At 39.4% G+C, this 27,713-nt stretch overlaps 1 protein-coding gene across 2 annotated transcripts in view; it reads left to right on the plus strand.

Annotated features, from left to right (window-relative positions):
• Nucleotides 1-854: 854 nt before the first annotated feature.
• Nucleotides 855-27,713, plus strand: part of NID1 (nidogen 1) — a 44,567-nt gene continuing 17,708 nt past the window's right edge. Inside the window, exons 1-12 of one of the 2 annotated variants that reach the window (XM_061471213.1) lie at nucleotides 855-1,094; nucleotides 8,457-8,756; nucleotides 9,958-10,187; nucleotides 10,849-11,276; nucleotides 12,392-12,541; nucleotides 13,890-14,141; nucleotides 15,320-15,520; nucleotides 16,873-17,118; nucleotides 18,058-18,201; nucleotides 19,428-19,556; nucleotides 22,852-22,995; nucleotides 23,685-23,807. In XM_061471213.1, coding sequence (XP_061327197.1) covers nucleotides 891-1,094; nucleotides 8,457-8,756; nucleotides 9,958-10,187; nucleotides 10,849-11,276; nucleotides 12,392-12,541; nucleotides 13,890-14,141; nucleotides 15,320-15,520; nucleotides 16,873-17,118; nucleotides 18,058-18,201; nucleotides 19,428-19,556; nucleotides 22,852-22,995; nucleotides 23,685-23,807 — 2,551 coding nt within the window. In that variant the 5' untranslated portion in view covers nucleotides 855-890. The remainder of the gene's footprint in view (nucleotides 1,095-8,456; nucleotides 8,757-9,957; nucleotides 10,188-10,848; nucleotides 11,277-12,391; nucleotides 12,542-13,889; nucleotides 14,142-15,319; nucleotides 15,521-16,872; nucleotides 17,119-18,057; nucleotides 18,202-19,427; nucleotides 19,557-22,851; nucleotides 22,996-23,684; nucleotides 23,808-27,713) is intronic. The other variant, XM_061471214.1, reaches the window with a different exon arrangement.

Here is a 27,713-nt window from a genome sequence, read left to right on the forward strand (position 1 = left end):
ATTCTGTGGAAATATTGGGGCTTACAGTTTGCTGATCAAGGCTTAAACACTGCTGTCTTCACTTCAAAGGTTTAGGAAAGATATATTAAAAGTACCCAATTCTTCAGTTGCTTCAGAGTTTTACTAAGCTATAAACGAAGAAGACATAGTCAGAAAGAACATATGTAGATATCCCGTATTTCTTTTCTGTGTATCTCATGTCAACAGTGAGTTTTCATTTACAGATTTTTTTTTTTTGTTTACAACTAAGTGCACGCCTGTCATTGATGATACTAATTTATGAAATACATTTCAGTGTATTTCTTAGTTTTCCACCGCCATAATAAGCAGCTGGCATCAAAATGATTTCAGAATACAGCAGAGGGGCTCATACGTTTGTTCCACATCGATTTTGGTACTTTGCGCGTTAGCTGTTGCCGCACTGGTGGAAGATCCTGCAGCTGCTGAAGTAACTTGGAGTCTGCATTTCCCTAACTCCGAAACCGCAGCGGTCCTGGGAGAAGAGCCACAGCTTTGAAAGCAACTCTCGAACTCCTACGTCCCCGCACTCACTTAGCTTCCCGAGTTCCTCACCCCTCAAGCGGCACGCTCTGATCCCGATAGCGGCTGAGCCTCACCACCCAGCGACCCCCGGAGACCGCCCCTCCGTGCCGGAGCTAATGCCACTACGTCCCGCCCCGGGCTGTGGGAGTAGACCCCGGGGTCGCAGTGGCGGGCGAAGCTGGGTCCGGGTCGCTCTGGACGGGGGACGGGGGACGGGGGGGGGCGGGAGGCGTATGAATCCTGCCAGCCCCTCGTCCCCAGCGCAGCCATTGGCCGCAGAGCCGGCCAGGCCCGGCCTCTCGCTCTTATATCGGCGGGACGGCGCCGCTGCTCCCGGATTCGACGGGATGCGCACTGTGCGGAGCTGCGCGCGCTGGGCGCTGCTGGCCCTGGCGTTGCAGCTGGCGCGGCCCGCAGAGTGCCTGGTGCTGCTGCCCCATGGCGAGGAGCGCGGCGATGCCGCGCTGGCGCACGGGGACGATGTGCGGTCGACGGCGCTGGAGCTGAGCACGCCGCTGCGGTTCTACGGTGCTGCCGTCCGCTCCCTCTACGTGAGTGTGGGACCGAGAGGGCACGGGGCCCCTCTCCGGCTGCCGGAGGGGTGGAAAGGCGTTGGGGTCTCCCCGGGGGGCTTGTCCCTTCTTGCCGTGATGTTGCCTGGTTTGGGGTTGATCGTACTTGTTGGGTTTCACGTCGGTTGTGTGAGCTCCGTGATCAGTTATCGGTCCAAACAGCTTCACTGTTCCATCTGTTTTCCGTTAGGTATCAGGGCCGTGTTAGTTCTCGCAGTGTGGTTGTTGCTGATTCTTTGCAGTGCATGGCAGCCTGTACTGGAAGGCGATAGAACAGTCAGTAAGAGAATAGAATGTAACCGGTTGTCCAGAGTGAGCACCATCCCCAGGCGTTTTTTGTGCTCCCTCATAGGGTGCACATCCAGTTAAGGAACATGCTCGTCGTGGTCTATGTTTTGTGTGCTTCAGCGTGCCAAAGTCACAAACTGAAACCGTGAATTTCTAACCAGCAGCCCGATATATCCAAGATTAGCACCTCTGAGCACTGAGTGCTTTCTGCCCATTAATATCTTGGGCACTCTCAGATGTTCATTGCTCAATGGTCTTTGGGGTGGGGAAATCCACACCCAGAGCAATTGCAGGCTTTGAGCTGCAGGCAGAGCTCAGCTATGTGTGCGTGCCTTATAGCAGGATCCGCATCCCAGAGGTGCGTGTGCATGTTTATAGCTAATGGCAGACATTTAGTATGTGAAGGTGGGATTGAAAACAGATTGTCTGAAACAAAGCTGGTCAAAAGTAGCTAGGGGGAAAAAAAAAGTTTATAATGGCAGGACGTTTTCAAAATACTGCAAGAGTACTGACTGATCTTAGTAAAGAAGGCCCAGTGTGTGTTTATCTGGTCAAGTTAAAACCCACCTTGCTGTCTGAAAAAAACAACATGCTTTAGGCATCGTCAGTCTGGAGGACTGATGCAATGTCATGAGACTCTGGGGACTTATCTACATGGAAACACTTGGAAAACTAGGCCTTCATTTGTTCACAGTTATTCCAAATGTGATGTAGTTCCCAGGTACTTGAGTCAGTTTTATGGGCATTCACCAAAGATTTAACATGCTGCCACTTAAGTTATATTCTTTCATTTTCCACCCTGCCTGTTCCTATATAAATCCTGGAATTACATCCAAAATCCAGAATTTTGAGGGATTCGAGTTATGTCTGTGTGGAAAATGGATGTCTTCACTGCCAGCCAGTGAAGACCAAGTAATTCACAAGTATTAAGTGGAGTTCAGACTTTGGTGTGACCCTTAGTTCATTGTCTTGTCTTCCATACTCTAAGTTGGTCACTGATTAGCCAGCAGAAGTAAAAACCACACTTTTTGAAGTACAGGCATATTCTTGAAAGATAGCAGTCTCTGTATCCTGTCACTGAGAAGAAAAGATAACCAGTAATGTGGCAGATAAGTGACAGAAAGGGGACAGTGATTTCAAAGAGCAGTAAATCGGCTAACCACACTAGGTTTCTTTAGTTTAATGATCTTGTTACTTGCCTGTGCCATAAAACAGGAACAGTTCTAGTTAGTGTTTGTCTGAAGGAATACCTGTATAGAGGCTGTGTTCCAGAATCACTTTTAGGGCTCTCTTCAGCATGATTACTCAGTAAGAAGTAAGGGTGATTTTTAATACGAAATCTGATAATGAAAGGTATTTTAGTATTAGTCTCCATAGTATACAGAGTCTTTTTATCTTGCATTTCATCTGTCACAAGTATTGCAAAACAGAACAGTACAAACTATATGGGGATAGGAAAAGGAGGTGCTGGGTCTCAGCATACCTGTTAAGGAAATGTATTGAGCAGTCTTAACTGCTCTTTCACAGTACACAACTTTACTGTATATTGGCAGTGAGTACTTATTAAGCTCTCTGATGTTATTCAGTAAGCAGAATTTACCACAGTATTGCTAGTTAATAGTAAATATTATCAAGCTGATATCACTGATGTGTTGATAGAGACACATTATAATACATAAAGGAGTTCCTGAATCAGATTTTGAGTTGTCATGTAATACATCTTTCTGTATAGCTCATCAGGATAATGTGATAAGCTTATCTTAATTTTCCAGTGCTTGATTTTTGCGATTTTTGCCTTCAGTCAGTTGCAAATCTGTGTGCGTTCTCTATTCCCCCCCCCCCACCCCAGCATTTGAGAAGCTGAGTTGTTTGAGTTAGCTCTACACATGAATAGAAATGCAAGGAATTCCAAGGAATGATTGTTTAATGTCAACTTGTCATAAAATTCTTGGCAACAAAACTTTTATTTAATATAAGTGAAAACAGACTTTGACATACTATGATCTTTGAGATGGTGTTTTCCTAGGCAAGATTTATAGCGCTGAATTGTATCAGTAACCCATACTGATCTATTTGTTTTAATAGCATGCTTTTATTAAGCTTTTAGCAGTTTACACTAGGGCTCACTGGTGTGGAAAAGTTAAAGGATTAGGGATAACTTCCTTTTAGGGAAGAATCAGAGTCCTTTAAGACGAGCTTGGATCAATTTTTTGCTCAGTACCTTTACTAACTTCCTAAATTAAGAGTTTGTCATGTTTGCATTAGAAAGATTTTTTTTTTTTTTCTGCTTTAAGTCCACTGGCACTCCATTATACAAATAAATGACATCTTTTCTAAACTCTCTTATGCAGAAATACTCGAGTCCTCAAAATGCCTAGTCATTGAATAGGGGAAGTACCTCATTTGTTTGAAACTTTAGTTACTATTATACACACACAGATACTCTTTTTTTTTTCAATTGAAGTACTTTGTTCCTTGGTTCTCGCTTGGTTTTTCAAGGTTGACCTGTCATAGTGGGTGATTTGTTCTGCTACAAACAACGAATGTATGTTAACTATGCGTGTAATCCAGAAGTTTAACATGCTAAAAATATATCTGTGTTAGTTCTTGTCAAGTTACATAGTATAATACCCTAAAAGGAAAGATGCACCGTACAGCTGGTCTTTAGACAACGCCCCCTTCCTCTTCTCTTTTGACAGGAATGATACTTTAATGAAACCAGTTACTTACCCTGAGTTGCTTATCTTTATTTTGGGCTTCACATTTTAACCTGTGTGTCCTTAAAAGGAACATGGTAAAGTTAAATCATACTATTCACCATCTCTGTCAAAATAAATGTATTGTTAAATCTGAAAACTAAAAGCACTTTTTTTTTCAGTAATAATGGATGTTCTTTCTCTACACTAAAAATCCCTTTTCAAAGTGAGCAGTTTGTGTGTGTATTTTCATTTAATGGCTTGCAAATGTTTTCTGGGTGATTGAGTACTTGCAACCAAGCATTCCCTTCACATTTAAAAGTGAACTGCCTCATTTATGAATTACAAACAAATGAAAATGGGGTTGGCGGTTTTGCATTTTCTTAATGAAAATGCTTGTTGCATTTAAGTTTTTAGCAAGATAGGAAATGAGTATTCAGAAGCATGCCCCTGATAGGTGAAAAGAGAAGGGCCAAATGTTGGGTCATTTCTTCTGCTCTCTACTTTGTTCAGTAGTATTAACTAGTACTGACTGTGTTTTCTCTTAATGTTATTTTAATCTCTGCCATAAATGGGGGATCATGAAGCCACAAAGTCTGCACACACCAAATCTGATGGAGAGCATGGAATTTGTTTAAAATACTTCAAACATCAGTCATCTCTCACAAGAGAAATTGGAGTGGGAGTAGGGGTGCTTGTGTACAAAACGTGTAAGCAAGGAGAAGGAAGGGAAGAACTTCTAATTTACTCATAAATATATTACTTTAAAAGTGGAGTGCATCTCCTTGCTAAAAGGTCTTGGCAAGTAGACTGTTATGTCCCCCCACCCCCCTTCCCCCTATCCCCCCCCAGCCCCTGTCTTCCCTACTGCTTTCCAGTGGTATAGTTTAACAGTATAGTAGGGTTTCAGCTTTGCTTTACAGGGTTTTGAGGCATTTTCTATCATGTCATAGAGTTTTGGGAACCTATCTGGACTAGCTCTCTGATGCATGTCTGCCTGCAATTGCAGGGTCTAGACTGGAGAAACCCAGTCTTTTTAGTTCTGTATTCCAGAAATTCACAGTTCACCTTAGGATCTGTGGCTACTGTTTAGTCACAAATGATTAGAGGAAAACCAATCACAATGCTCAGCTGCTTCTCTCACTTTCTAACATGAGCTGTGCTCCCATCATGCTTATGCAGATTATGTACTGCTTATATATCTTAGATATGCTGTTCATCCATAAAGCCAACTTCCTTTTTTTAACATGACCTTGATGTTTTTAGTATTTTTCACTGTAGCAGGTAATGAAATTATACGTCCGCAGAGAATGTAGTAATCATATATCAAGCCATTTTTAAAGTAGTCTGATATACCATGTGAACTGTATGCAAAGCTTAGCTAATGGTTCATGCTAACCATTGCCCAGTTATGCACCAAGCTGATTGACCACTTGCCTGTGGCAGGGGGCATTCTCTGACCCGATGGGTAGCCAAAGGGTAAGTGTTCCAAGATATAGGTGTGTGTTGCATATGAAGGGGTGATCTGTAGCATGAGTTTCTGTACTAGATCCTTTTTTTTGTTTGCTATATGTAGTAGTAGTGAGGGTGGTCCGAATTTTAAAGGCTGTTGCCAAGACACATGTAGTCAACATCCTTGACATGTTTGCAGAGCCCACAGTTTTTCTCTGTCTTGAAGAATATATGTAGTAGTGGCCTCCTTCTTTCCAAATGAAAAGGGAAAGAAAAATATGAAGATTATGAGAAGAGTTAGTAAGTATATGAAGGAGATCCACTGAGGATGACCAGTCAAACCACAGGGAATCCAGTGAGCTGAATAGTTAGGGCTGGAAAGGACCTTAAGATCATCAGGTTCCAAACCCCTGCCATGGGCAGGGACACCTGACACTAAACCATGTCACCCAAGGCTCTGTCCATCCCTGCCTTGAACACCGCCAGGAATGGAGCATTCATAACTTCCCTGGACAACCCATTCCAGTGCTTCACCATTTATAGTAAAGAACTTCTTCCTTATATCCAGTCTAAACTTCCCCTGTTCAAGTTTTAACCCATTACCCCTTGTCCTATCACTACAGTCCTTAATGAGGAGTCCTGCCCCAGCATCCCTATAGGCCCCCTTCAGATACCAGAAGGCTGCTATGAGGTCTCCACACAGCCTTCTCTTCTCCAGGCTGAACAGCCCCAACTTTCTCAGCCCGTCTTCATACAGGAGGTGCTCCAGTCCCCTGATTATCCTCGTGGCCCTCCTTTGGGCTTGCTCCAACAGTTCCATGTCCTTTTTATGTTGAGGACACCAGAACTGCACACAATACTCCAAGTCAGGTGTCATGAGAGCAGAGTAGGGGGCAGGATCACCTCCTTTGACCTGCTGGTCACACTCCTCTTGATGCAGCCCAGGATATGGTTGGCTTTCTGGGCTGTGAGCACATGTCCTTCTCTTGTTCTGCTGCATCTGTAAGTAGCAGATAGACCTGGGGACAGGCTACTGGGCTAGAAGGTCTTGCAGCCTGAGTCACAGTGGCCATTCTGACCCTTTTCCAAGCACTAATAAAGGTTGTGTAGTGTCATAAACTTCTTGACCGTGTGAGAAGATTCAGCAGTAGTTTGTTCTTCTTGGACTCCCAAGAATCCCTGTGAGTCAGATAAACCTGTGGGAAATTGCAGTTTAGTTTCATTCCTTATGGTGCCGGGTTTAGGACCTCCATCTCTTTCTGAGTCATGTGTGTGTGGCAGCAGCTCTAGAATGGTGAGTGCCTGGCTGCCTGTAGGTAGTCAGGTATGCCCTGTTATTTGGTAGTCAAGCACTGAGAATACTTTTCTAAGTGCCTGATCCGTACAGTGTCATACATGTCTGGAAGAAGGGCCCAGGTCTTGTGTGTGAGCAGTTTGTGTGCTGCCTCGAGGCCTGACACCTGTAGTCTTGCTTGCTGCTTCTATGGCTGTGAGAGTGAGCTCTGGTTTGCCAAGGGATTTCAGCTGTCATGCTTGGACAGGCCCCAGCATCTACCTGTATGTATGTTATTTTTAGTCAGGTGGTTGGCTGCAAGTCATCATCTCACAGACCAGCTAAATCTCACTGAGTCAGTATATATGCATTTTCATACCAAGATTTCACTTATATATGTTACTGTGGTGTTGTACGTTGTCTGTCCCCTGTGTGTTGTCTTTCCTCTCCTTTTCCTCCCCCAAGTAATAGGGCCAGTTTGCCACAGGACAGTGTCAGGGCACTCAACTATAAGGAAATTTATAGGGTAGCCTGTATCTGCTGTAGAAAGCCTGTCTCCTAGCCTCTATAGCCTCTGGTATAGGAGCTGAGCTCACAGTACGTCTTAAGAGTGAGCAGCAGCTTGTTGCAATCAACCTTGCATGGTAGCAGAGAAGTTCCAAGAAGGATGGTTGAAATGACGATTAAAGCAGTCCTGGCCAGACAAATGGAAATCTGTACATCTTCCCAGAAGACTTTCACCTAAACTATTATAGCACTTAAGTGTGGAACAGGTTTTTTTGGGTAAGCATCTATGTATAAATTAGTTCTTTGCTCAGAAGTTATATCAGCTTCTGAGGCAGTGCTGTAGTAGCAATGAAAGCTCAGCTGACCCACTTGCATCCTGACTTCCTAATGAGGTTTTCGTGGGAATGACATGGCCTGCTGTGTGGGACAAGACAAGGCTCTTCAGTTTCTCCTCCCCCTGCCCATTTGTGGTTTGTTTTTATGGGCGTCAGACTTTCTCAGAAGCAGACAGCTTTCTAAACTGTCCAGACTGAGTGTTCTCCTCTGCCTTCATGGTAGAAGTGCAGATTCCCAGAGGGTATGCTATTACTCTGATAGAGCATCTCTGTAGTCTACGTTGCTTTACACCAGATAAGAATCTAGCTAGCTGGTTAACCAAAAAAGTAGCTGTTGCAAATACTTGCTTTGTCCTTTCCATGCCCAGTGATGCTGACACTTGTCTGTAAACAATTCTTGACAGACTCAGAGAGGGTTTGTGCTGGGTCTCATCCTGAGAAAGACTTGGAAACTTGTGAAATGTGGTGGTGTTGTAAACCTTTGTTAGGAGAGGCAATAAGTGTCTGACCTTTAAATAACTAAAATCTTTATCTAAGGAAAAAAGGTTGGTCTACCTGTAAAGTAGGCATCTGGGTTTGGGCAAGTGAAATCCCAGGACTCCTGACAAAATAGGATAAAAAAAAAAAAAAAACAAACTTGAAAAAATTCTGTTACTTTTCAAGTACAAGATTGACTTTTGACTCAATTTCTTTTGGAAATGCAATCAAAATATTGTGATTTAAAACACATAGGTGTGGGAGACAGCCATATGAACAGTATCTATTTTATAATTTCCACCTTTTTTATTAGATTACCACTAATGGGATTATTGCAGTGAATCAACCTTCAAGTGAAGAAAAATATCTCGGTCAATTTCCAATCAGTTTTGGGGCTATTGCTCCTTTTATGGCTGACCTGGACACAACAGATGAACGTGGAAATGTGTATTACCGAGAAGATTCATCCTCGGATGTCTTGCAACTTGCATCAGACTATATCAAAAGAGGTTTTCCTGAGACTACTTTTGATCCCAGCAGTGTTGTCATTGTTACCTGGAAGCTTGTGGCTCCCTATCTGGCATTGAGAGAAGATCATGCTTTGGAAGAAAAGGTGAGTTTTAAGACATGTTGGACACATGGTCAGCTGAACACCATAAGCTGTTGTCTTGATGGCTTGAATTCCTTTGTGTTTAAAGGAATCTTGTACAGTTCAGAATGTATTTTATTGTTGAAAAAACTGTAGCAAAATAGGAGTTTCTAGAATTTTTACTTCATTTTTAATTTAGAGTATTGTATTTATTCAAAAGAAAATCCTTGAATCTACATAGCTGACTTCTTTGTATTCCCTGACAACTCTTACTCTCAATGTTAAGTTTGTTTGGGAATAACTGAAATCGTAGGATATCCTGCCCTCCATCTGTGCAATTTAATGCAGTCAGTTTGCATTTTTTAATAGACTCTTACATCTTTTTGACATCAAACTCTTTAACTATGTGGACTAATAGGAATTTGAAACTGTGGCACTCTTTTGGACAAGTGACACTGCATTTACAGAAATGCTTTGTAGCTAGTACTGAATGAAGAAGCAGTTTGAGGTTGCTTTGTTTTTTTGTTTTTTTTTTTTTTTAATACATGCAACCAGTTTTCCCTTTTAAAACCATGTTAGGTACTATCCTGAAAAAAACATGTCACTTTATGTACTATAATTATCCCATCTGATGACTCTGCTCAGAGTGTTTAAAGTTGAGAACATTATCACAACTTAGAAAACCTTATTTTGTCGAGTTAGGCACAACCATTGTGTTTATAGCAATGGCCCTGCACTCAGGTAGCAGAAAATAACTGATGCCTGAGGTGCTGTCTTGATGGTTCCAAGACAAGGTATTTTCAGCAGCATGAAACTTGAACTCTTCTTTAAATATTCTGTTTACAGAACTTTTCTCTTTAGTCTAGCACATCACTCCCTTTATTTTAAGGAGGTGATATAGAATACTATGCAAGCTATAGAACTTGGAATTGTTGTGTTTTAGGCAGCCTCTCTGGCTATGTTTTAACAGATTTAACTTACCTTTGATAATGCTTTTTTTTTTTTTTAGTGTTTATGCATACTAAAGCTAAAACTGCCTTAGCAAAACTTAAGCATGTGTAATACTTATTTCTCCTAGGAAGAACGTGATGCATTATGTGTGATGGAAATTCTGATTTTGACTTAGTATTTAAAAATAAGTTATTCCATTGTCAATCATGACTATTTTTTCATAAGTAAATGGATGCTTTTCCTTTTTTCCTTTTTTTTTTCCCCCCCTCCACAGAGAAACACATTCCAGGCTGCTTTAGCCTCTTCTGACTCCAGTTCCTATGCTATTTTCCTTTATCCAGAAGACAGTTTGCAGTTCTATAGCACATACTCCAAGAAAGATGATAAAAAGATTCCTGCTATGGTTGGCTTTAGTCAAGCCTCTACAAACTACTACTTCTGGGAAAAGCCAGGATCCTACAATGTCATTGCTAATGATGAAGACAGCATTAGAAACCTGCACAAGTATGCTTTTTTTGTTTGTTTGTTTAAACTCCTTAAGAAAACATCGAGGAGTTCCATATTTTTCTTAATTGTAGTATGAGCCAATGAGAAACAATAAGATCCCATTAGTCATTGCATGAGAAATTGCAAAGGCTGTCATTGATAAATATCCACCCTCATGGGAAATATGAGGACTTTGTTCTAATTTGTTGAAAGTCCATGGTTCCATTGTCAGTGGCAGGAACTACTCTTTAGTTATCCCTTCTATAAATAAGACCACTTAGACTTTAACTTTCCTAGTCTATCCTGGACAGTCTTCTCTCTTGAAAGAAAGGGTGAACAAGAAGGAAAGGGAATGAGTTAAGAAGTTCTAGTAAGTGTTAGCAAGATCTCTGTGGCCCAACTGTCTCCTTTTATTCCCATCACTTCGGAGACAAGAAGACTAGAAATTCTAAGGAAGTGATCTCTGGGTGTGGAGAAAAAGATGCCATCCAAACTGTCAGGGATTTTTATAGCTGAATAAACTGTACCTGTAGATAAAGTGTAGATAAATATGTGGATAAAATAATTCAACAGTTTCATCCTGATACTTGTCAGTGAAGGATAGCATTTTGTGTAGGCTAGAAATACCACACAGCTTGTACTTGATCATTTTGATTTGGTGTGTGCTTATCTTTGATAGAAGCAGCAATGCTGGAAGGAGAGGAGTCTGGGTGTTCGAGATTAGTAGCTCATCTGACAGTATTGTGCCTGCCAAGATAAGCAACATTTTGGAGAGCCTAGAGTCCAATGAACAAGACCAGGACTTGACTTCAAAACCATTTATGTCAGATTATGGCTCCACTGAAATACAGCAGCAGTATGTCACCAGTAGTACGGATAGCACAGAGGAGGATCAGCACTACGTTACATACAGTGTCCCTCAGCTGGCTGAAGAAGACTATCTGACTTCATACCAAGATGTAACTAGAACACCTTCAACTGAGTCTTTTTACAGTCATCAAGACTTCCCAACAGCAAAAGCCCCACCTCGCCTGTTCCAGGTCCAGCAGTTTCCCCCACAGCAACCCCAAGTCATAGATGTGGAAGAATTTGATGAAACTGGTATAGGTAAGGTCTTTTGTACTGCTTGGGTCCTTCCGAGATGTATAGGCTGTGAAAACACAGAGACATGCAAAAAAATTGAAGTACTAAAGAAATAATCCATTTCCTTCTCACTACCTTCATATCTGAAAATCTAGACATGTTTAATAAGTTTGTGTTATTCATCAAGCTACTTAACTTGGATGTCATCTTAGACTCAAATGTTGCCAGTCTGGTAAACTAGTTTCCCTGTCAAGCTCACAGGACAGCGCATTTACAGCGTGTCTGTGGAATCTGAATCCCTCTGAAGGAAAGATTCCTCCTACAGAGATATCATATTCCTAAAGATGACACATTCTTAGTGAGAACTGATTTCTCCATCTCTTTTGCCCAGGACTACTGTTAAAAGTATGATCTTAACTTAAACAGCTGCATTAAGTGGCTGCTTCTGGTAAGAATTAGTAGATCAGTTCTACTGAAATCTAGCTTTTTTTTTTCTCCTTTCACAGATGTGTTACTGAATACAGGTTATTTAATAAAGGTTAGGAATAGTAACTCTTGTAAAAAATGTTTGCTAGGGTTTCATGGCCTCAGGTTTTACAGGGTGGGATTAGCAATTCTAACCTCTGAGCAGGTGTTTATAGAAAAGTCAAAACTGTGTGACTGACTGTCCAGATGTTACTTGTTTCTTGAAGCAGATGTGAGAATTGTTTTCTCCATGAAATGAAAGGGTAAAGCAGTTAGGATTACAGGGTGCATCAGCTGGTGCACGGTCCTGGGTACCGTACTGATGTGTTTTATTTTGAGGTTGGAAATTCTCCTTTTTGCCTTGTTTTGGAAATGAGGGCAGGTTAAAATTGTGTGTTTTAATTTCACGAAGACAATTCAACATGTTGGCTGAAGTCAACAGAATTAAATGGTTTTCTAACACCTGGAAGCCCTGATGTTTTCTTCAAAACAGTAGAATGTTACTTGCATATTGCGAGGTTAACAAAAATCAATTTCAATTGTTTGTTTTCCTTTCAGAGAAAATGAAAAAAACCCTAATCAAGTTAGTCTAGAGAGAATTTAAACTAAAGCAGGTATATGTGAGCACTAAAGTAATTACATGAAGTATAAGTGTCTGGGTTTTTTTTCTACAGTGTTTCGCTACAATACAGATGCTCAACAGACCTGTGCTAACAACCGCCACCAGTGCTCTGTTCATGCCATCTGCAAAGATTATCCCAACGGGTTTTGTTGCAGTTGTATTGCTGGTTACAAAGGAAATGGCAGACAGTGCATAGCAGAAGGTAACATTTTTGAAAATGAGGTGCATAAGCAGCAATCACACACGGCATTCTTGAGTGAAGTGACCTGTTCAGTACAAGAGAAGATGTGGTTACATATGCTTTGAAGGACTTATCACTGAGATGTATTGAAAGATATCTTAGGAAGTGAGCTACACTTTCTAAAATGGTGTGGGTTTTTTGAATTAAGCAGATTATTATTTCTAGAAAGTCATGTTAAAAATGCCTGATGCATATAATTGACAGCCTAAAATAAACTCTTCTGTTATTGGCGCCATTTAATAGAGTAATATCTGGTGTTTTGGCTTTTTTTTTGGTTTTTTTGGGGGTGTTTTTGTTTTTTTTTTTGCTAGAATTAGTGATGAAAGTCCAATGTGTTATAATCTGATATGGTCCTCACTCTAGAAATGGACGGTTCAAAGAGGATGAACAAATTTACTTTGATTGTTAAACTAAAGAGCATGGCTCCTCTTTGTCTGACTCTTAAACTTTACTAATAGGCTAATCTGCCAGGTTTTTGTCAGATACCCATTTAAACTTTGTTCCTGTGTAAAATCCATAAAGGAATTCCTTATGTATACACTTGTAATCCTCAGTGACATGACCCACAGTATAGATACATTTCAACAACCAAAATAGCTGACTACAGACTTTGTGCTTTATAAGACAGGAAAGCAAAAGCTACTACTTAGCTTTCAGTTCATGATACTGAATTTTCCAGAGAAAGAGAAGGATCTGGTGATAATGGAATTTGAATTTGCATGTAGGATACTATATACAGAAGAAAACTAGCAATAGAGAGTATTGGTGCTAGAGAGCTATTGGTGTAAAACACTGACAGTCTTTAAAATGGTCAATATTTTTGACCACTGAGTCAAAAAATAAAATAGATTAGAATAATAGGTCAATTGCATTAGCCTTCTAATAGGGAATGAACAAATTCACATTCATTAGCTTTTGATATGAAGTGAGATCTTCAAAGAACTTTCTGTATGCCACTTACTGTCAGAGATACTGTACCAGCATTACAGAGTTATCCTTGCAGACAAAACTGTTAATGAGGATTATCTGTTAATTAATAGTTAAAACTGTTAATGAGGGCATCTCTTCTGGCAGTTTTGGCCAGTTAATCATCTGTATAATGACAACACACACACAGGCACATATGTACATGTGTGAGCAAATTAACACACTGCTTGTGGGCAGTTTCCTGTTTGAATTCTGTGAGTGTTTGTTTGCCTTTTATTTCAACATCAGTATCTTTTAACACAGTGAACACTCTGAACATGTTCCTTAGAAAGTATGTGAGAACCGTCATTTTGTTTTCTGATGGATTGTATTGATTTGCCAGGTTCCCCTCAGAGAGTCAATGGGAAGGTCAAAGGAAGAATCTTTGTAGGAAATAATCCTGTTCCAATTATGTTCGAGAACACTGATCTCCACTCCTATGTTGTGATGAACCAAGGGCGTGCCTACACTGCTATCAGCACAATCCCAGAGACTTTGGGGTATTCTTTGCTGCCTCTTGCCTCTATTGGAGGTATCATAGGATGGATGTTTGCTGTGGAACAGCAAGGATATAAAAATGGCTTCAGCATTACTGGTAATTTCTAAGTTAAAATAATGTTCAAAAAACTGTGCTATGCTTTCCTCTGTCTTGAGAGAAAAAAGTATATTTAGAAGCAATATAGGATGAAAACATGTTTATTCTGAGCTGAAAATAGATTTTTCATAACCAACCTCACCATTTTTCTTGTTTAGAGGGTATAGATATTGGGCTTTTTAATTTACTATTGGTGCACAACCATATAAGTCTTTTGGGAAGAAGAATGTCTTTTCTTTTGCAAGAAAGTCATTATTAAAAAGGATCTGATTTTTGGTACTAGAGTTTACAGAGCTACTGAAGAAAGCTGTCCCTGTATCTGCAAGAGGGTAAGAGGTCTGACATGTTAATTGCCTGATTGTACTAACAGAGCAAAAGAGAAGTGAATATCTGACGTCCTGAAGGTCTGAAATTCTGAACAGAAGCAATTGCTTTATGGTGCAAATGATTCAGTTAATTTTTTGGAGGAAAACCCCATTTCACAATTACATGTTTTCATCAGAATCTGAGGCCAAATCTGGATGGTTTTGCACATGAATTCAAGTTGTAGATCCCATCTGTTCTACAAGAACATGTGTTTCTTTATAAAATTTTATACTTTACAGCCCTCTACTATGAATTTAGTTGCACATAACCGTTTGTTTTGGGAGGGATTCTTGGATTTGGTATGTTTTAAGTTTGTTACAACATACATTTCATCTGGTTTTGATTTGGAAACAGTTGTACCAGATTTTTAATTCTTTCTTTTTTTTATTTTTTTTTATTTTTAACTCTCTGTATTCCTAATGGGAGTTTTTCTCTAAAGTGTACAACTCCTTTGACATTTCACTGGTAGGATAAGACCTACTGTTAATAGTTTTGTTGGAACTTTTTTGTTTGTTTGTTTTAAATTTAAAAAAACCCAAATCCTGCTTCTTCAGGCTTACTTGAAATTTAGTGTGTCCAGTGCTTAAGAAAAGATAGTTTCCACGCAGCATTCAGTCATATTTACTATACCTCTTAAAGTTATTTCTGTAGAAACCCAAAACATTAGCAATTATGCTGCATCAAAGCTTGCAGAAAAGACTTATTTATATTTTATCTACTAGAAGCAATACTTTGAATAGAAAGTATAATTTTGATTTGGCATATGCTTCAAAATATGGTATCAAGTGGTTTAACTAATACCATTTCTTTAGGTGGTGAGTTTACACGTCAAACTGAAGTCACTTTTCTTGGAAACAATGAGAAACTTGTTATCAAGCAGAAATTCAGCGGAATTGATGAGCATGGTCACCTTACCATCAGCACAGAAATGGAGGGCAGAATACCTGAGATCCCATCTGGTGCATCAGTCCATATAGAACCATATACTGAGCTCTATCACACTTCCAGTTCTGGTAAGGTTCCTTAAGAGTGAAATTATAAGAAAGTAAACAATCCTACAGTAAGATAATTTGGAAAACATCATTTTATTCCCTTCTTAGCAAGTATACATGGAAACCTTTAATTTACAGAAGGTTGATTTTTTGCTTCTTCGGAACAGGTCCCAAAAGAAGGTGGATTTTGTGTGGGGCAATGCAAATATTTCTAAAACTTTTTATTGAAAAAATTTGTTTAACTGTCTATGAACAGATGTTTGCAAAATACTCTCAATTTCCCTTTTTGTTGGCTTTATCTTTACATTGCTGATGGCTGTCACACAAGTTGCAAAGCTCTTTGTATGGTCTACAACAATTCAGTAGGAGCTGTGCTGGTATGTACCTTTTTGTGGTAATGTCATTAAGTGGGCTTTGGTCTTGTCTGAGAGTGTGCAAACCAGTTATTTACCAGTACACACCATGTAAACTACATTGCAGTAACTGTGCCTTGTGGTAGCGATATGCATTTCTCAGTATTATTTGAGCTCAATTTGAACAACTGACCGGATAATTAGGAAGCTCTTTATTCCCTGATCAGTTTCATCTGTTGTCTCTTCAGTACTTTCCTCCTCTCTCTCTTTTCCTTACCCCAGACTCTGAGATTTGGTAAGAGAGCCATTCTTTATTTCACCATATACAGGGAAATCTCCCTTCTTTTGCTTTTCTCTTCCTGGATAAAATTATGGGTATTTCAGCACATCAAAATCAAAGTGATGCTGAGGTGTTGACAGCTAGGCTAGCTGGCCAGCAGCAAAGAGCAATAAAGAGAAAGCAGTCTGTGAAATGCCCAGGAATAGTGGAGTATTGAGGAGCTTTTCTGTTGGTGGGAGAATGCAGAAGCCCAGATTTGCTTTGAAGAGTTTTGGTCACAATTTTTCACAATGTAGAAAACTTGTGAAGCATTCAAGAGCTCTCAGACATGCATCTTCTTCAGGACTGTGTTGAAATCCAAGGCCAGTATCCTACAATGAACTAAAAGTGGTGTAGTTTAGTGCTGGTGAGATGGCTCTTGTCCTTCACTTACAGATCCATCTAAAGAAACCTCTGAGTTTTCTGAGTTTTTCCTTCCTTTACCTGGCAACTCATAAAGTTAAATTTTTGAAATGTAAAGGTAAATTGTGTGACTCATTCATCAAAGCTGCAATACCTGATAACAGGGTAAGCCTAGTCAAGTGCCTATTCCTTTGCACAGAAATATGTCCGCTTTCATAGTTTCTTTACTTTGAAATTTTGGTTTACACTGCTCAGCCTGTATCTTAAGTCTACAGATAGGATTTGGTCTACTATTTTTATTTCCTGTTCTGCTCAGTGTTTTTGTTGCCATGTTCCAGTGATCACCTCATCATCCACAAGGGAGTACACGGTGACAGAGCCAGAAAGGGATGGGGTTGCTTCCACGTACACAGGCGCTTATCAGTGGCGACAGACAATCTCATTTGATGAATGCATTCATGATGACTCTCACCATGCTACTTCTGCTACTCAGCAGCTCTCAGTGGACGGTGTATTTGTCTTGTATAACAGAGATGAGCAGATTCTGCGATATGCTATGAGTAATTCCATTGGCCCAATCAGTGGTATGTATGAATTGGAAATCTTTCTTTTTCTCTTTTTTGAGTAATTAAGAGCAGGCTTCTATATTATTTTAGAGTGCATTAGTTGGGTATTAATGAGTTGAATTAATTTGTTGCATTAGTCAGTAGAAGTCCAGATCCATCAATTAAGATGAAAAATGGGACCTCTGAAAGTTTGTATCTTTACTTGGAGAAGAATATTTAAGGGATTATCTCTTCTTGAAATTCAGTGGAGTTTGTGTCTGATTGCTTGAAATAATCTCAATGTGCCACCTTAATTCTGTTGCTGCCCAAACACATGGAGTGTATCATTTACCTAATTTATAGTTCCTCTATTAATGATTTATTTTTTTTTTGTATTGTCAGAGCAAAGGGCAAAAGAGTGAAACAAAATTTGCCATTGAAACAGCTCATTTCTATAACTGATCTTGAAACATGACACTATCCTGGAAAGTAGGCAGCCTATGAAGTGTATTTTCTGTTTGAGCTATTCAAGTTTGTCTGTTTGCCCTAAAATCAGAAAAAAAGCAATTTGAAAATTAACACTGGCTGAGTACAAGAAAAGACACTTTTGTTGGTTGCAAAATAAGGTTCTACTAATTAAAATGAATAAACCAAGCTGTTAAGAATCACATTTTGAGTCTAGTGGCAGTGACTGGGAGATGCATTATCATTGTCAGTCTTACTCTTTAGAGACTTTTGTGTAGCTTCTCTATTTTTTTAACCCTGCAGTCCTTTGCACAAGTAACAAGGAATACAGGGTGCAGTTGCCATGTCTAACATTCATGTCCTGCGTATCACCTGCAAGTCCTCTTCTTCCTGGTGCAAAAAGTATTCTCTTTCCTTCTTTCATGTGTTCTACAAGCAACCTCCTTCTGAGCTTTAGCTGAATGCTATGACTTGGGTAGGGCTGTTGTGATTAAATATGGTCTCTCTTCTCAGATGGCTCTGCTGACATTAACCGGAATCCTTGCTACACTGGTACCCATAACTGTGACACCAATGCAATCTGTCGTCCAGGAACTGGGAATCGTTTCTTCTGTGAATGTTCAATTGGCTTCCGTGGAGATGGAAGCGTTTGTTACGGTATCAGAAAACTTTCATTACAAAATGACAGCTAATGTAGAATTTATTTTGCTTGAGTGTATTGACCCTTAGGACTAGCCATTCCAGCAAAGTGAAAATATCCTGAAAGGCTGTTTTAGGGAAAGTGACATGGTTAATGGTGGACTTGGCGGTCTGGGGTCAAAGTTGGACTTGCTGATCTTTTCCAACCTATTTGATTCTATGATTCTAAGATAGGTTAGAGGGATGCTGGGGTAGCTGGCGTAGTTCAATAATCAAAGTATGCATTTGACTCTCTTGAAGGGTCAAACTTGGGTACGTTTTTCTAGCTTGCAAAACATCTTTCTTACCCAGCTTGTCTTTTCATAAAACCTGTAGGAACTAAGTTGTGAGACATTTAATACAAGTTCTGGTTAAAATGAGTCAACAAGGTTACGAGCTCTTGAGGGAGATGAAGAATGGCATACATACAGATATGTGGAACCAATTGAAATAATCTATTTTAAGATCTGCTTTGAAAATCCTTTTTTGTTGAGGGAGACTTTTATTTCTCAGCTCTGTATTTTGAATATATCTGGGGTTTGTTTTATAATCAAGTCACAGCACAAATACTTGTTTTCAAGAGATGAAATTGTGTATTATTAACCAATAGGGATGATGCATATTTTATTAACTGAGTTGTTTTAGGCAGTCTTGTGTGTTTGTTTGTTTAATAAACCCCCCCAAAACACAACCCTCTCTCCAATCCTTAAAACAACTTTCAAATGAAAATGCCAGCACCACGTTGTCCCTCTCAGTCCTCTGGTGCTGTGAGCTGAGCAGCAGTGGATTAGAAGTGTATACGGATAATGAAACGGGAAGTATTTCCTGAAGTTCACATTTCCACAGTAGTCATCACTGTTTCTGATCACCTTGTAGGCTGCATTTATTGTTTTCTCAGTGGTTCCTTCTTCCTGATTTCCTGACCTCTTCTGTGGTTTTGTTTCAGTTTTGTGGTTTTATTGTGTGGTTCATCTTAGGTTTGTTTGTTTGTTTTTTGGGGTTTTTTTTTAATGCAGATTAGTTGAAGATACAGTTTTCTGAAAACTTATTTTCAGGTTACTAATATCTCTTAAGAGGTATGGTCTATCAAAGATGTGGTTTAAATATGCAAGTCTGCTATTATTGAACAGTTACATGGTTTCTGTTTTTCTGATATCAGTATTAAATGTATCCTTGTAATAACTGGATTCCTTATAATATTCTAGATGTTGATGAATGTTCAGAGCAACCAGCTCTATGTGGCAGCAATGCGGTCTGCAACAACCAGCCGGGAACCTACCGCTGTGAGTGTGTTGAAGGATACCAGTTTGCAGCTGATGGGCGGACTTGTATTGGTAAGTTTCACATTTCTTAAAAGCACTGCCCACTGGGCTTTTGGGCTGTTATTCATCTCACAGGGACAGATAACAACTTTAGGGATCTGCAGTGACTTTTAACATGAGTTGAACTTAGGAACTCATGGTGCAGGTAGTGGTACAATCCATTAGGTAACAGTAACTGAAGAAGCTGCCCAAAGTACTTTGTTTTCATCTTACAAAAATTCCCCATTCTGAATGTTTCCAAATAGAAAGTGGAAATTACTGAATGTTTCTGTCCTTTCTGTACCATTAGCTGTAGATTTCACATGGAAGTAAAATCCAAATTTTTAAAAGCAGGAAAATTAAAGTGAGCAGTTACTAATTTCTATGATTCTATGATTTGTTGATATTTCACAGCATCTCACATACAGGATGAGGTAGGGCTTTTTCTGCATTTTCTGCAGTGCTGCACTTTGGCTTTTGCAGACTTTGGGGTTTTTGGTTTGCTTTTTTTTGGGAGGGGTAGGTTTTTTTGTGTTTTTTTTGGGGGGGTGTTTATTATTTGTTTAGTGGTTTTGTTTGGTTTCATTTTGTTTTGTTTTTTTGTTATCTAATCCAAAATAATTAAATTTAACAGATTAGACTTTAGTTACAGATTCAACCCTTGACAAGGCAACCCACAGGTCTAAACCAGTGTGAGTGTGTCTTGGCTATTGCAGGCTTATTCTGAAGTGATAGTTAATCATGCTGGAAAGAAATTACAACTACAGATCATTTCACTGTTAAAAATTTTGTGATTTGGAGGAAAGCTAGCTGGTCTGTTGATGAGCCATTAAAACTTCAGTAGCTGTCACTGAACTGGTTATTTAATTAAAAATAATTTGTTTTCTGGATGGAGCCCGAGTTAATCTGTACTTGCTGGACTCAGGTTGTCCTAGCAAGGGATTTTTTTTCCAGTTTGCTCTGTTTTTCACTGAAGTTGTAGAAATGCCATTTGGTATCTGGCAGAATTGCAAGATGATTGTGTGGGATGTATATTGAAAGTGAATTTTCCATACAGAAAGAAAAACCATAAACTTTACACCCCAGAACATTAATCTGATTCTTTCTGGTGTCATTTATATTGCAAATATCAAAAGCTAAATAAAAAATAATCTACAAATGGCAGCTAGAAGAGGGGTAATGATTCTCCTGCTAGAGCTGCAACTGTCAGGATAGGATATAGATTAGGGTTTTTTTCTTTGTTAGAAATTTTGTCTGTTTGCAACCTGACAGTAATTCTGTACTGACAAAACCTATACACACTCTTCCAGTACCATTAAACCAGTTCCTGTTTTATTTGGAAATAACTGATAATAGCTGAGGATTACATTTGCTTCTGTTGTGACTGCTTTGTGGTAGGAGTTTAGTTACACTCTGATAAGCTAATGCATTCACGTCTTTCCTCATTATAGCCAAGAGTGTTCTCCAGTTAAGACTGAGAAGCCTTCATCTTTCAGCAGAAAGTTGCATTGCTTCCCTTAAATTGTGGCTTTGCATGCTGTATATTGCATTCCATCACAAGCCCCATTTCTCCACTTCAGTAATAATTGCCATTCACATCTGTTCACAGTGCACCCAAGTTTCCCCTTTGTTGCAGAACAGTTGGAAAAAGCAACTTCTGCCACGATGCTGGAAGGGATAGGGTGAGATGTGTAAAGGCAACTTTATGTTCTTTCCGTTATGTCCACCACTGCACTTCAATCACTTGGACCTGAAGGGGATCATTCCTCCCTCCAGCCATGACCATGCTGGCTTCACTTTACCACTTTTTCGTGAAGTTAATGTGTCACACTTCTAACAAGTACTAAGTAATTCCTTGCCCAGCTTGAAGGACTTCAGTTTGATCCCTTCCTTCGATCAAAAACCAAACTTTGCATCTGTAAGACTGAAGAGAACCAAGATGAGCTCTAGTTTCTCAATGAACTGAAAATAAATATCATGGCAATCTTTTTCCCCTTTCCTCACGGGAGGATTTTATAACCCACAGACAGCTTGACCCCCAGAAGTGGCAACAGTTAACATCTTTGTGCTTTTGCAGGTTGCAGTGGGATACCAACTCTGATTCAGCTTTTCTAGTACTGCAGCTTTTTCGTACCAACTGTGAGACTTGCTGGATCTCTTTAGAAGAGAGTTGTAAATATATCCTGTTCTCCTTTTTGTAGGCTGAGGAACAGGAAGATTTGGGCCCTCCCTTTGAGCTCCAACTCCCAGTCTTATGCATTTATTGTGCAGTTCTGAATAGATTATTTTGTAATATAAAGCTTTGTCAAACAGAGATATAAATGAATCTAACAATGATGTCATCTCCTCCAGAGAAATGGAAAACACAACTGTTTTCAGATCTGACTCTGGTAGATTTTTGTTATTTCCCTGCTGGTAGTGTGGTAGCTCACATATGAGTACTGTGATGAAAGGAGCATTGTAAAGTCTTGTCTCGGACCCCTGTCAACTCCCTGTAAGAACTGTGTAAAGAAAGCCTTAGTTGATTCTCTGTCACAGCAGCTGGAAGTCTGTTCCTAAATCTACACACTGCAAACTCACCTCTTTCTGGGCCCAACTTTTCATAGTATTTTGCCTCCTCCTGTTTTAAATACTATGGTTTCTTTTCCACTTCTTTGACATAACAGGTAAGCATAGGCAGGGCTCCAGTGACTACCTGAAATAATTTGTGTGTAAAGCAGTGCAATACCTTCAAAGTTACTGCTGTCAACAAGAAAGTTCTAAAAAGCTTCAGGACTGGTCTTAGCTTCCACTGTTGGTCAAAAATCTCCCCAAGAGTTGACAAATGTGTCTATCTGCTATTGAGTGAGTCACAACTCCTCTTTGTTGCCAAGTGATGACAGCCCTTGGTCAGTGCTAGATGAGTATAGTGGGATATCTAGTAATTCACAGTGAAGTGAACTGGCCACTAACTGACACATGAGGTATGTCTGTGAGATGACTTGCATTTCTGTATTCAGGACCCCTTATTTCTGTATTCAGGACCCCTTATTCTAAACAAAACTGTCATGGATATTAGGATCTGTCATTGTGGTAGCCTTTCTGCCCTCTTCAGTATTAACAAATATCTAGGAGATGCTGAGGGCATTAGGTTCCTTGTAAAACATTCATAAGAGGATTTAACACCAGTGAAGGGTGCCCCAAACCAGCTCAGTTAATTTCCCTTGTTTCCTTTCTCTTCTGTATGCTTTCACAGCTAGTCTTTTCTCCCTAGAAACTTATCATCAGCTTTAGACTTCACGGAGGGAAATTCAAATTTTCATCTCCTCTCTTTATATCTAAACTGCAGCTGTTGAGTATGCCATAAACCATTGCCAGACAGGTACACACAACTGTGACATTCCTCAGCGCGCCAAGTGTGTGTACACCGGAGGGTCTGCCTACATCTGCACATGCCTCCCTGGCTTCTCTGGAGATGGACGAGCCTGTGAAGGTGGGTAGCACCATTTGTTGGGGGGTTTTATACTCTTTATTGCACAGTTTAGCTGAAAGTGTCTACCTGAAAGATAGCTTTTGTCCTTTTCTCCCCTCACTTTTGAGTTCACTCTTCAGTATTTCAACTAAAGAATGTCCAAAATGAGTTAAATACAGAAATTGCAGTATTGCAGTTAGCAAACAAGATATTCACCTGATGCAATACTTTGCACTATACTGAAGTATATGAATGAGGCAGTGGCACATGATGTTCAAGCTACGTAAAAAAAAAAATCATATTCTGTTTCATATCAATTGGAGTGCAGTAGAGGAGCAGCTTTACCTAACTATGTGTTGGAAATGTTGCTGGCCAAATCCCACTTATCTTGCTGTGTTAAGTCTTTTCCTTGAGGAACATGGGCATGTATTTCTAAAGTACTATGTGAGCTAATGCTAGTTATTAATCAGAACAGCAGAGTGCACAGATTTGACGGGAGACAGTAGCTAAAATACATGCCTGCTTTTTTTTTTCTCTTCCTCCTTCTTTGCATTTCTGTATAGACTTTCTTTCACAGAACTGTCTCTTAACTCCAATCAGAACCTAAGACAGAAGCCTGAAAATAATACGGCAGGTTTGCACTTTAGTTTGTGGCTCTCATTTGTCCATCAGGAGGAACAGTTACCTGAGATTGCTCTTTTCTTTTACAGATATAGATGAATGTCAACAGGGCCACTGTCATCCAGATGCTTTCTGCTACAACACTCCTGGGTCCTTCAGCTGCCAGTGTAAGGCAGGGTATCGTGGGGATGGTTTCCGGTGTGTATTAGGAGGTAAAATTTTACAGTTCTTGAAAGTTGGATAGGAAATATAATTTGGGAATTGAAGGATCTATGTTAATTTGGTTCTTCTCTGGAACAAATTGTGTATTGTCTTATTGAGGTCTTTATTCTTTCTCAAATGTTTCAGTTTTTGAACTTCACCAAACTTGTGTCAAAATCTGTATCTTGACTATTACCACTTTTCTGTGATACCTTGTTCAATGTGCCATTTCATGCTGTGTTTGTTCTATACTCAGCAGTTCTCAGCCCCAAGCTGATACTGTCTTTTGAAGTTGCCTTGAGTAAAAGTTTGGTCACAGGTTGATTTGGTTTGCATACCCAGTAGTTACTTATGATTTGGTTTGCATACCCAGTAGTTACTTATCATAAAATATCTGGAATTATTGGCACTGTAAATGAAAAGCAACAATTTCAGAAGAAAAGTGAAGGATGAGACCAAACTACTGTTGTCTGCAGTGGGATCTAGATGCCACCATGCCACGTATAGCCAGCCAGAGTCCAAAAAGAATGGTACTTAGTTGTTTTTCTATTTACCCAGCTTGTTCTATATTTAGCAGAAAGTTCTTCACCCTCCCACACATCTGTTCTTGTGTTGTACTTTGGGCCTTGAAGTATAAAACTTCTGATCTTGAAGGTATGCTTAAGAAAAGAAAGTAAGGAATACCAAAGCACAAAGTAGCATCATTCAGGTTGCTTTAATTAAAAAGCATGGCAAACCCATGGGACAGCACTCAGGTTTTGCAGAATGTCAAACGCTTCCATTGCTGTTTTGCAGTATTTAATTCTGAAGCTCTAGCTTTTCCCACTTTGTCAGTCCTTCAGTATTATGTTTAGCTAGCTTTTCATGCATGAATGTCCATGTGTATTTTCATTTTAATGCCAGATGAACGAAGAACTACCTCGTATTTCTGACCTGTGTCAAAATATTTAGCTAACTAACTAGCTGATAAAAGCAGGATTATTCCTCCTAGAGGAGAAACTTGATGTGAATAACTTGAAGCAACATCAAACCTCAAAGCTTCCAGTTCTTCAGGTAGAATTGTAGAGGCAGAAATAGTGCTTTCATGGCTGGCACATCCCCTTTGTAGCTGAAACAGATGGTTTGGTAGGCTGATACTTGAATCCAACTGATTTACTTTATTACCAGGGCACAATTTTTTCTGAGTGTATGTGAGAGCATACTTTAGTGGGGGGGTTTTGTTTGGTTTTGTTGTTGTTAAGAACACCACCTTTTCATATGCAGTGGTTAGTGTGTCTACTAAACTGCTAAGCACAGTGTACTATTTTGTAGTAGCTTTGTGTTATTTTTTGTCCTTATCCTGTATGCTTTTTTTACATTCTACAAGCAGAGCAATTGTATCTTGAATGTTTTGGGTTTGTTTTGTCGTTTGTTTTTTTTTGTTTGTTTAGTTTTTTGTTTAGTTTGCTTAGTTGTTTGGTTTTGTTTTTTTTTCATGGCACAGCTTTAATGGTAGTAATAAAATATTTTGGAAATTTTTGTTGTACCTACTGTTTTAGTCGGTGGGATCTGCCAGGTTTTGTTAGTCTTCATATATGCCTCTCTGATTAGTTCCTGTTTTTAGCACTCTTGTACTACTAGTAGAAGACAGGCTTTAGAATCACTTGTATAATTTGGCTTTCCTCATGAAAGGCATTGAGCAGAAAAAAATCTGTGTAGATTAAAAAGTCCTACTTTTGCTGAATCCTGACTGAAGCTGAGAGTAGCTGTGTTGCTCTGCATGGTATGCAGCAATGGCAGTGTTTGCAACAAATTTAGCTACTGCTTCCTTCTTAGAGAGTTAATAGAACAATAGCTGCCCTTGGGATGTCATCTGTTGCTAAAGTGTCAGTACTTCTTAAATGGATATATCCAACAGTTAATCATTGCCAGGAGATAGAATCAAAATACACTTTCTGAAGCCTAGCAAAAAGCATCTTAGTTTACTTTAGCACCCGATTTGTAAAGTAAGTTGCTTCAGAATGGAGACTCCAGATGAGGCTGTACTGTATTCAGCTGAGAGAGAATACAGACCCTTTCTTCCCCTTTTTAGCCACTAAAGCTTTGATCTAATTAGCCTCAGTCAAGTAATTTAAGTCTTTCCTGGTTGTTAATGGCATGGAAAGTTTCATTCATCTAAATACTCAGTTCTTTTTGCAGTACCCTTTTCCAATCCATGCATGCAATTCCTTGCTTCTTTGGTGTCTTTATTATTCTATGAAACCTACTATTGAATCATACCACTGCTGAACAGTAACTCTTGAAACAAATAGATTAACAAGTAAAATGGATTTGAATAATGCACAGGAGTCTGTAGGAGTGAGCCAATAAGTTAAGGAAAGAGTTAATGATGCTGGAATGTCCCACTGCTCACAGCTATTAAGGAAGTCTGTACTTCATTATTTCCTCACGCTTCATTTTTCCATTTCAAAAAACCAGATGTCTGAGTGCTTCTACCCCTGCAGACCCCAGACACTGTTTAGTAAACAGAAACAAATCTAGATTCTTGGAACTAGGGGTCTGATTGTTAAGTGTCATTTGCTGGTCCGCTGTATATAATCCACTTCACATGAGAAATGCACTTAGCAAGGCAATGCTGTAAGTGAAAGATTACAAAGGAAAAATGAAGGGACTAAAGCAAGTCTGTTGATTTTTGAGTTTTATACTCCTCTTTTTTTTTTTTTTTTTTGGGGGGGGGTGGGGTGGGGAAGGGGGAGACAAAGTCTGAGAACAGCAATTAAATATGTCCAATATAACTCATTGTGATACATGGGGAATAAAGTAACCCACATAGGAAATTAAAAAGTACTCTCTGACTACATACTGATTCTGGACACAGTTTTAAATTACTTCTGCCTTTAGCTTGCGGATGAATGAAAACCTGTTTGAGTATCTATGTCAGATCTTTAAAAATTTCTAGATGTCTTTGCAGAATTTAATTTAATTTGGTTTAGGGTTTCATACTAAAATCCCCTGCGAAATGGAAGATGTCCCATATATCTCTGTTTCTCATCCTGTTTCCTTAGCCTCCCTTGTTTTTGGAAAAGTCCATAAATCATTTTCTGCAAAGTCCATAAATCATTTTCTGCAGTGCTGTTTCAAGAGCTTTCCTTTAAGATCTTGAGTACTTCTACAGGGCTTTAGGTTGCGGGTTTTTTTCCCCAATTCTGTTTATTTCTTTACTTACCTGAGAAGTGCTTACATGTTTGGTTTTCATCTGGCTGCTTTGCATATCCATGCTATTCCCATTTCATTTTTTTCAAGTTCCATGATATATTTCCATGACTTTTAAATTTCAGATTGCTACTAGTAGCTTATCAAGCAAGTGGATGCACCGTTCTACATCTCTAATCTGACTTGTGTGTACTGTGGTGTCCATGGAACATAAATTCTTCATCAAGCCTTTAATCTCTGTTCCATGCTATATTTTCTCTCTTAAGAGCTCTTTTCTCTACACTGGTTCAGTTTTTCGTTTTCTTTTTGAACTGTGGGTACCAGAGAATCATCTCCCGAATCCCACATTGCTTTTCTATACCTGTGTGTTATTCCCTGTGTACATGCTGAGCTCTTATTTATACACCCTCACAATGCCTATAGCACTGAGCTGGGTGTTGACAGCTTATCTGCTTGCACTTATCTGCTGATAGCTCTTTTTGATTGTGGTTTCCAAGAGAGGTCTATATCTTTAGAGGATGGACTACACAGCTATTCCAAGAAGTGTAACTTTCCATTTGGCTGTGTGAATCTACTGGTTGATTTTCATAAGCTCAATTTAGCTAGTGATGAGGTCCTGCTGTCATGTTTATGGCCTATTTGTCTTCCAGAAATGATGCAATCCTGATAAGGGTATCAAATTTCTTGATAAGGAAATTTAAAACCAAGGCTAAGGTAATATGGAA

This window comes from Pezoporus flaviventris, unplaced genomic scaffold (assembly GCF_033815535.1).
Source record: "Pezoporus flaviventris isolate CSIRO_AGI_PZ_B2104156 unplaced genomic scaffold, CSIRO_AGI_Pfla_v1 ptg000066l, whole genome shotgun sequence".
Classification (NCBI taxonomy): Eukaryota; Metazoa; Chordata; class Aves; order Psittaciformes; family Psittacidae; genus Pezoporus; species Pezoporus flaviventris.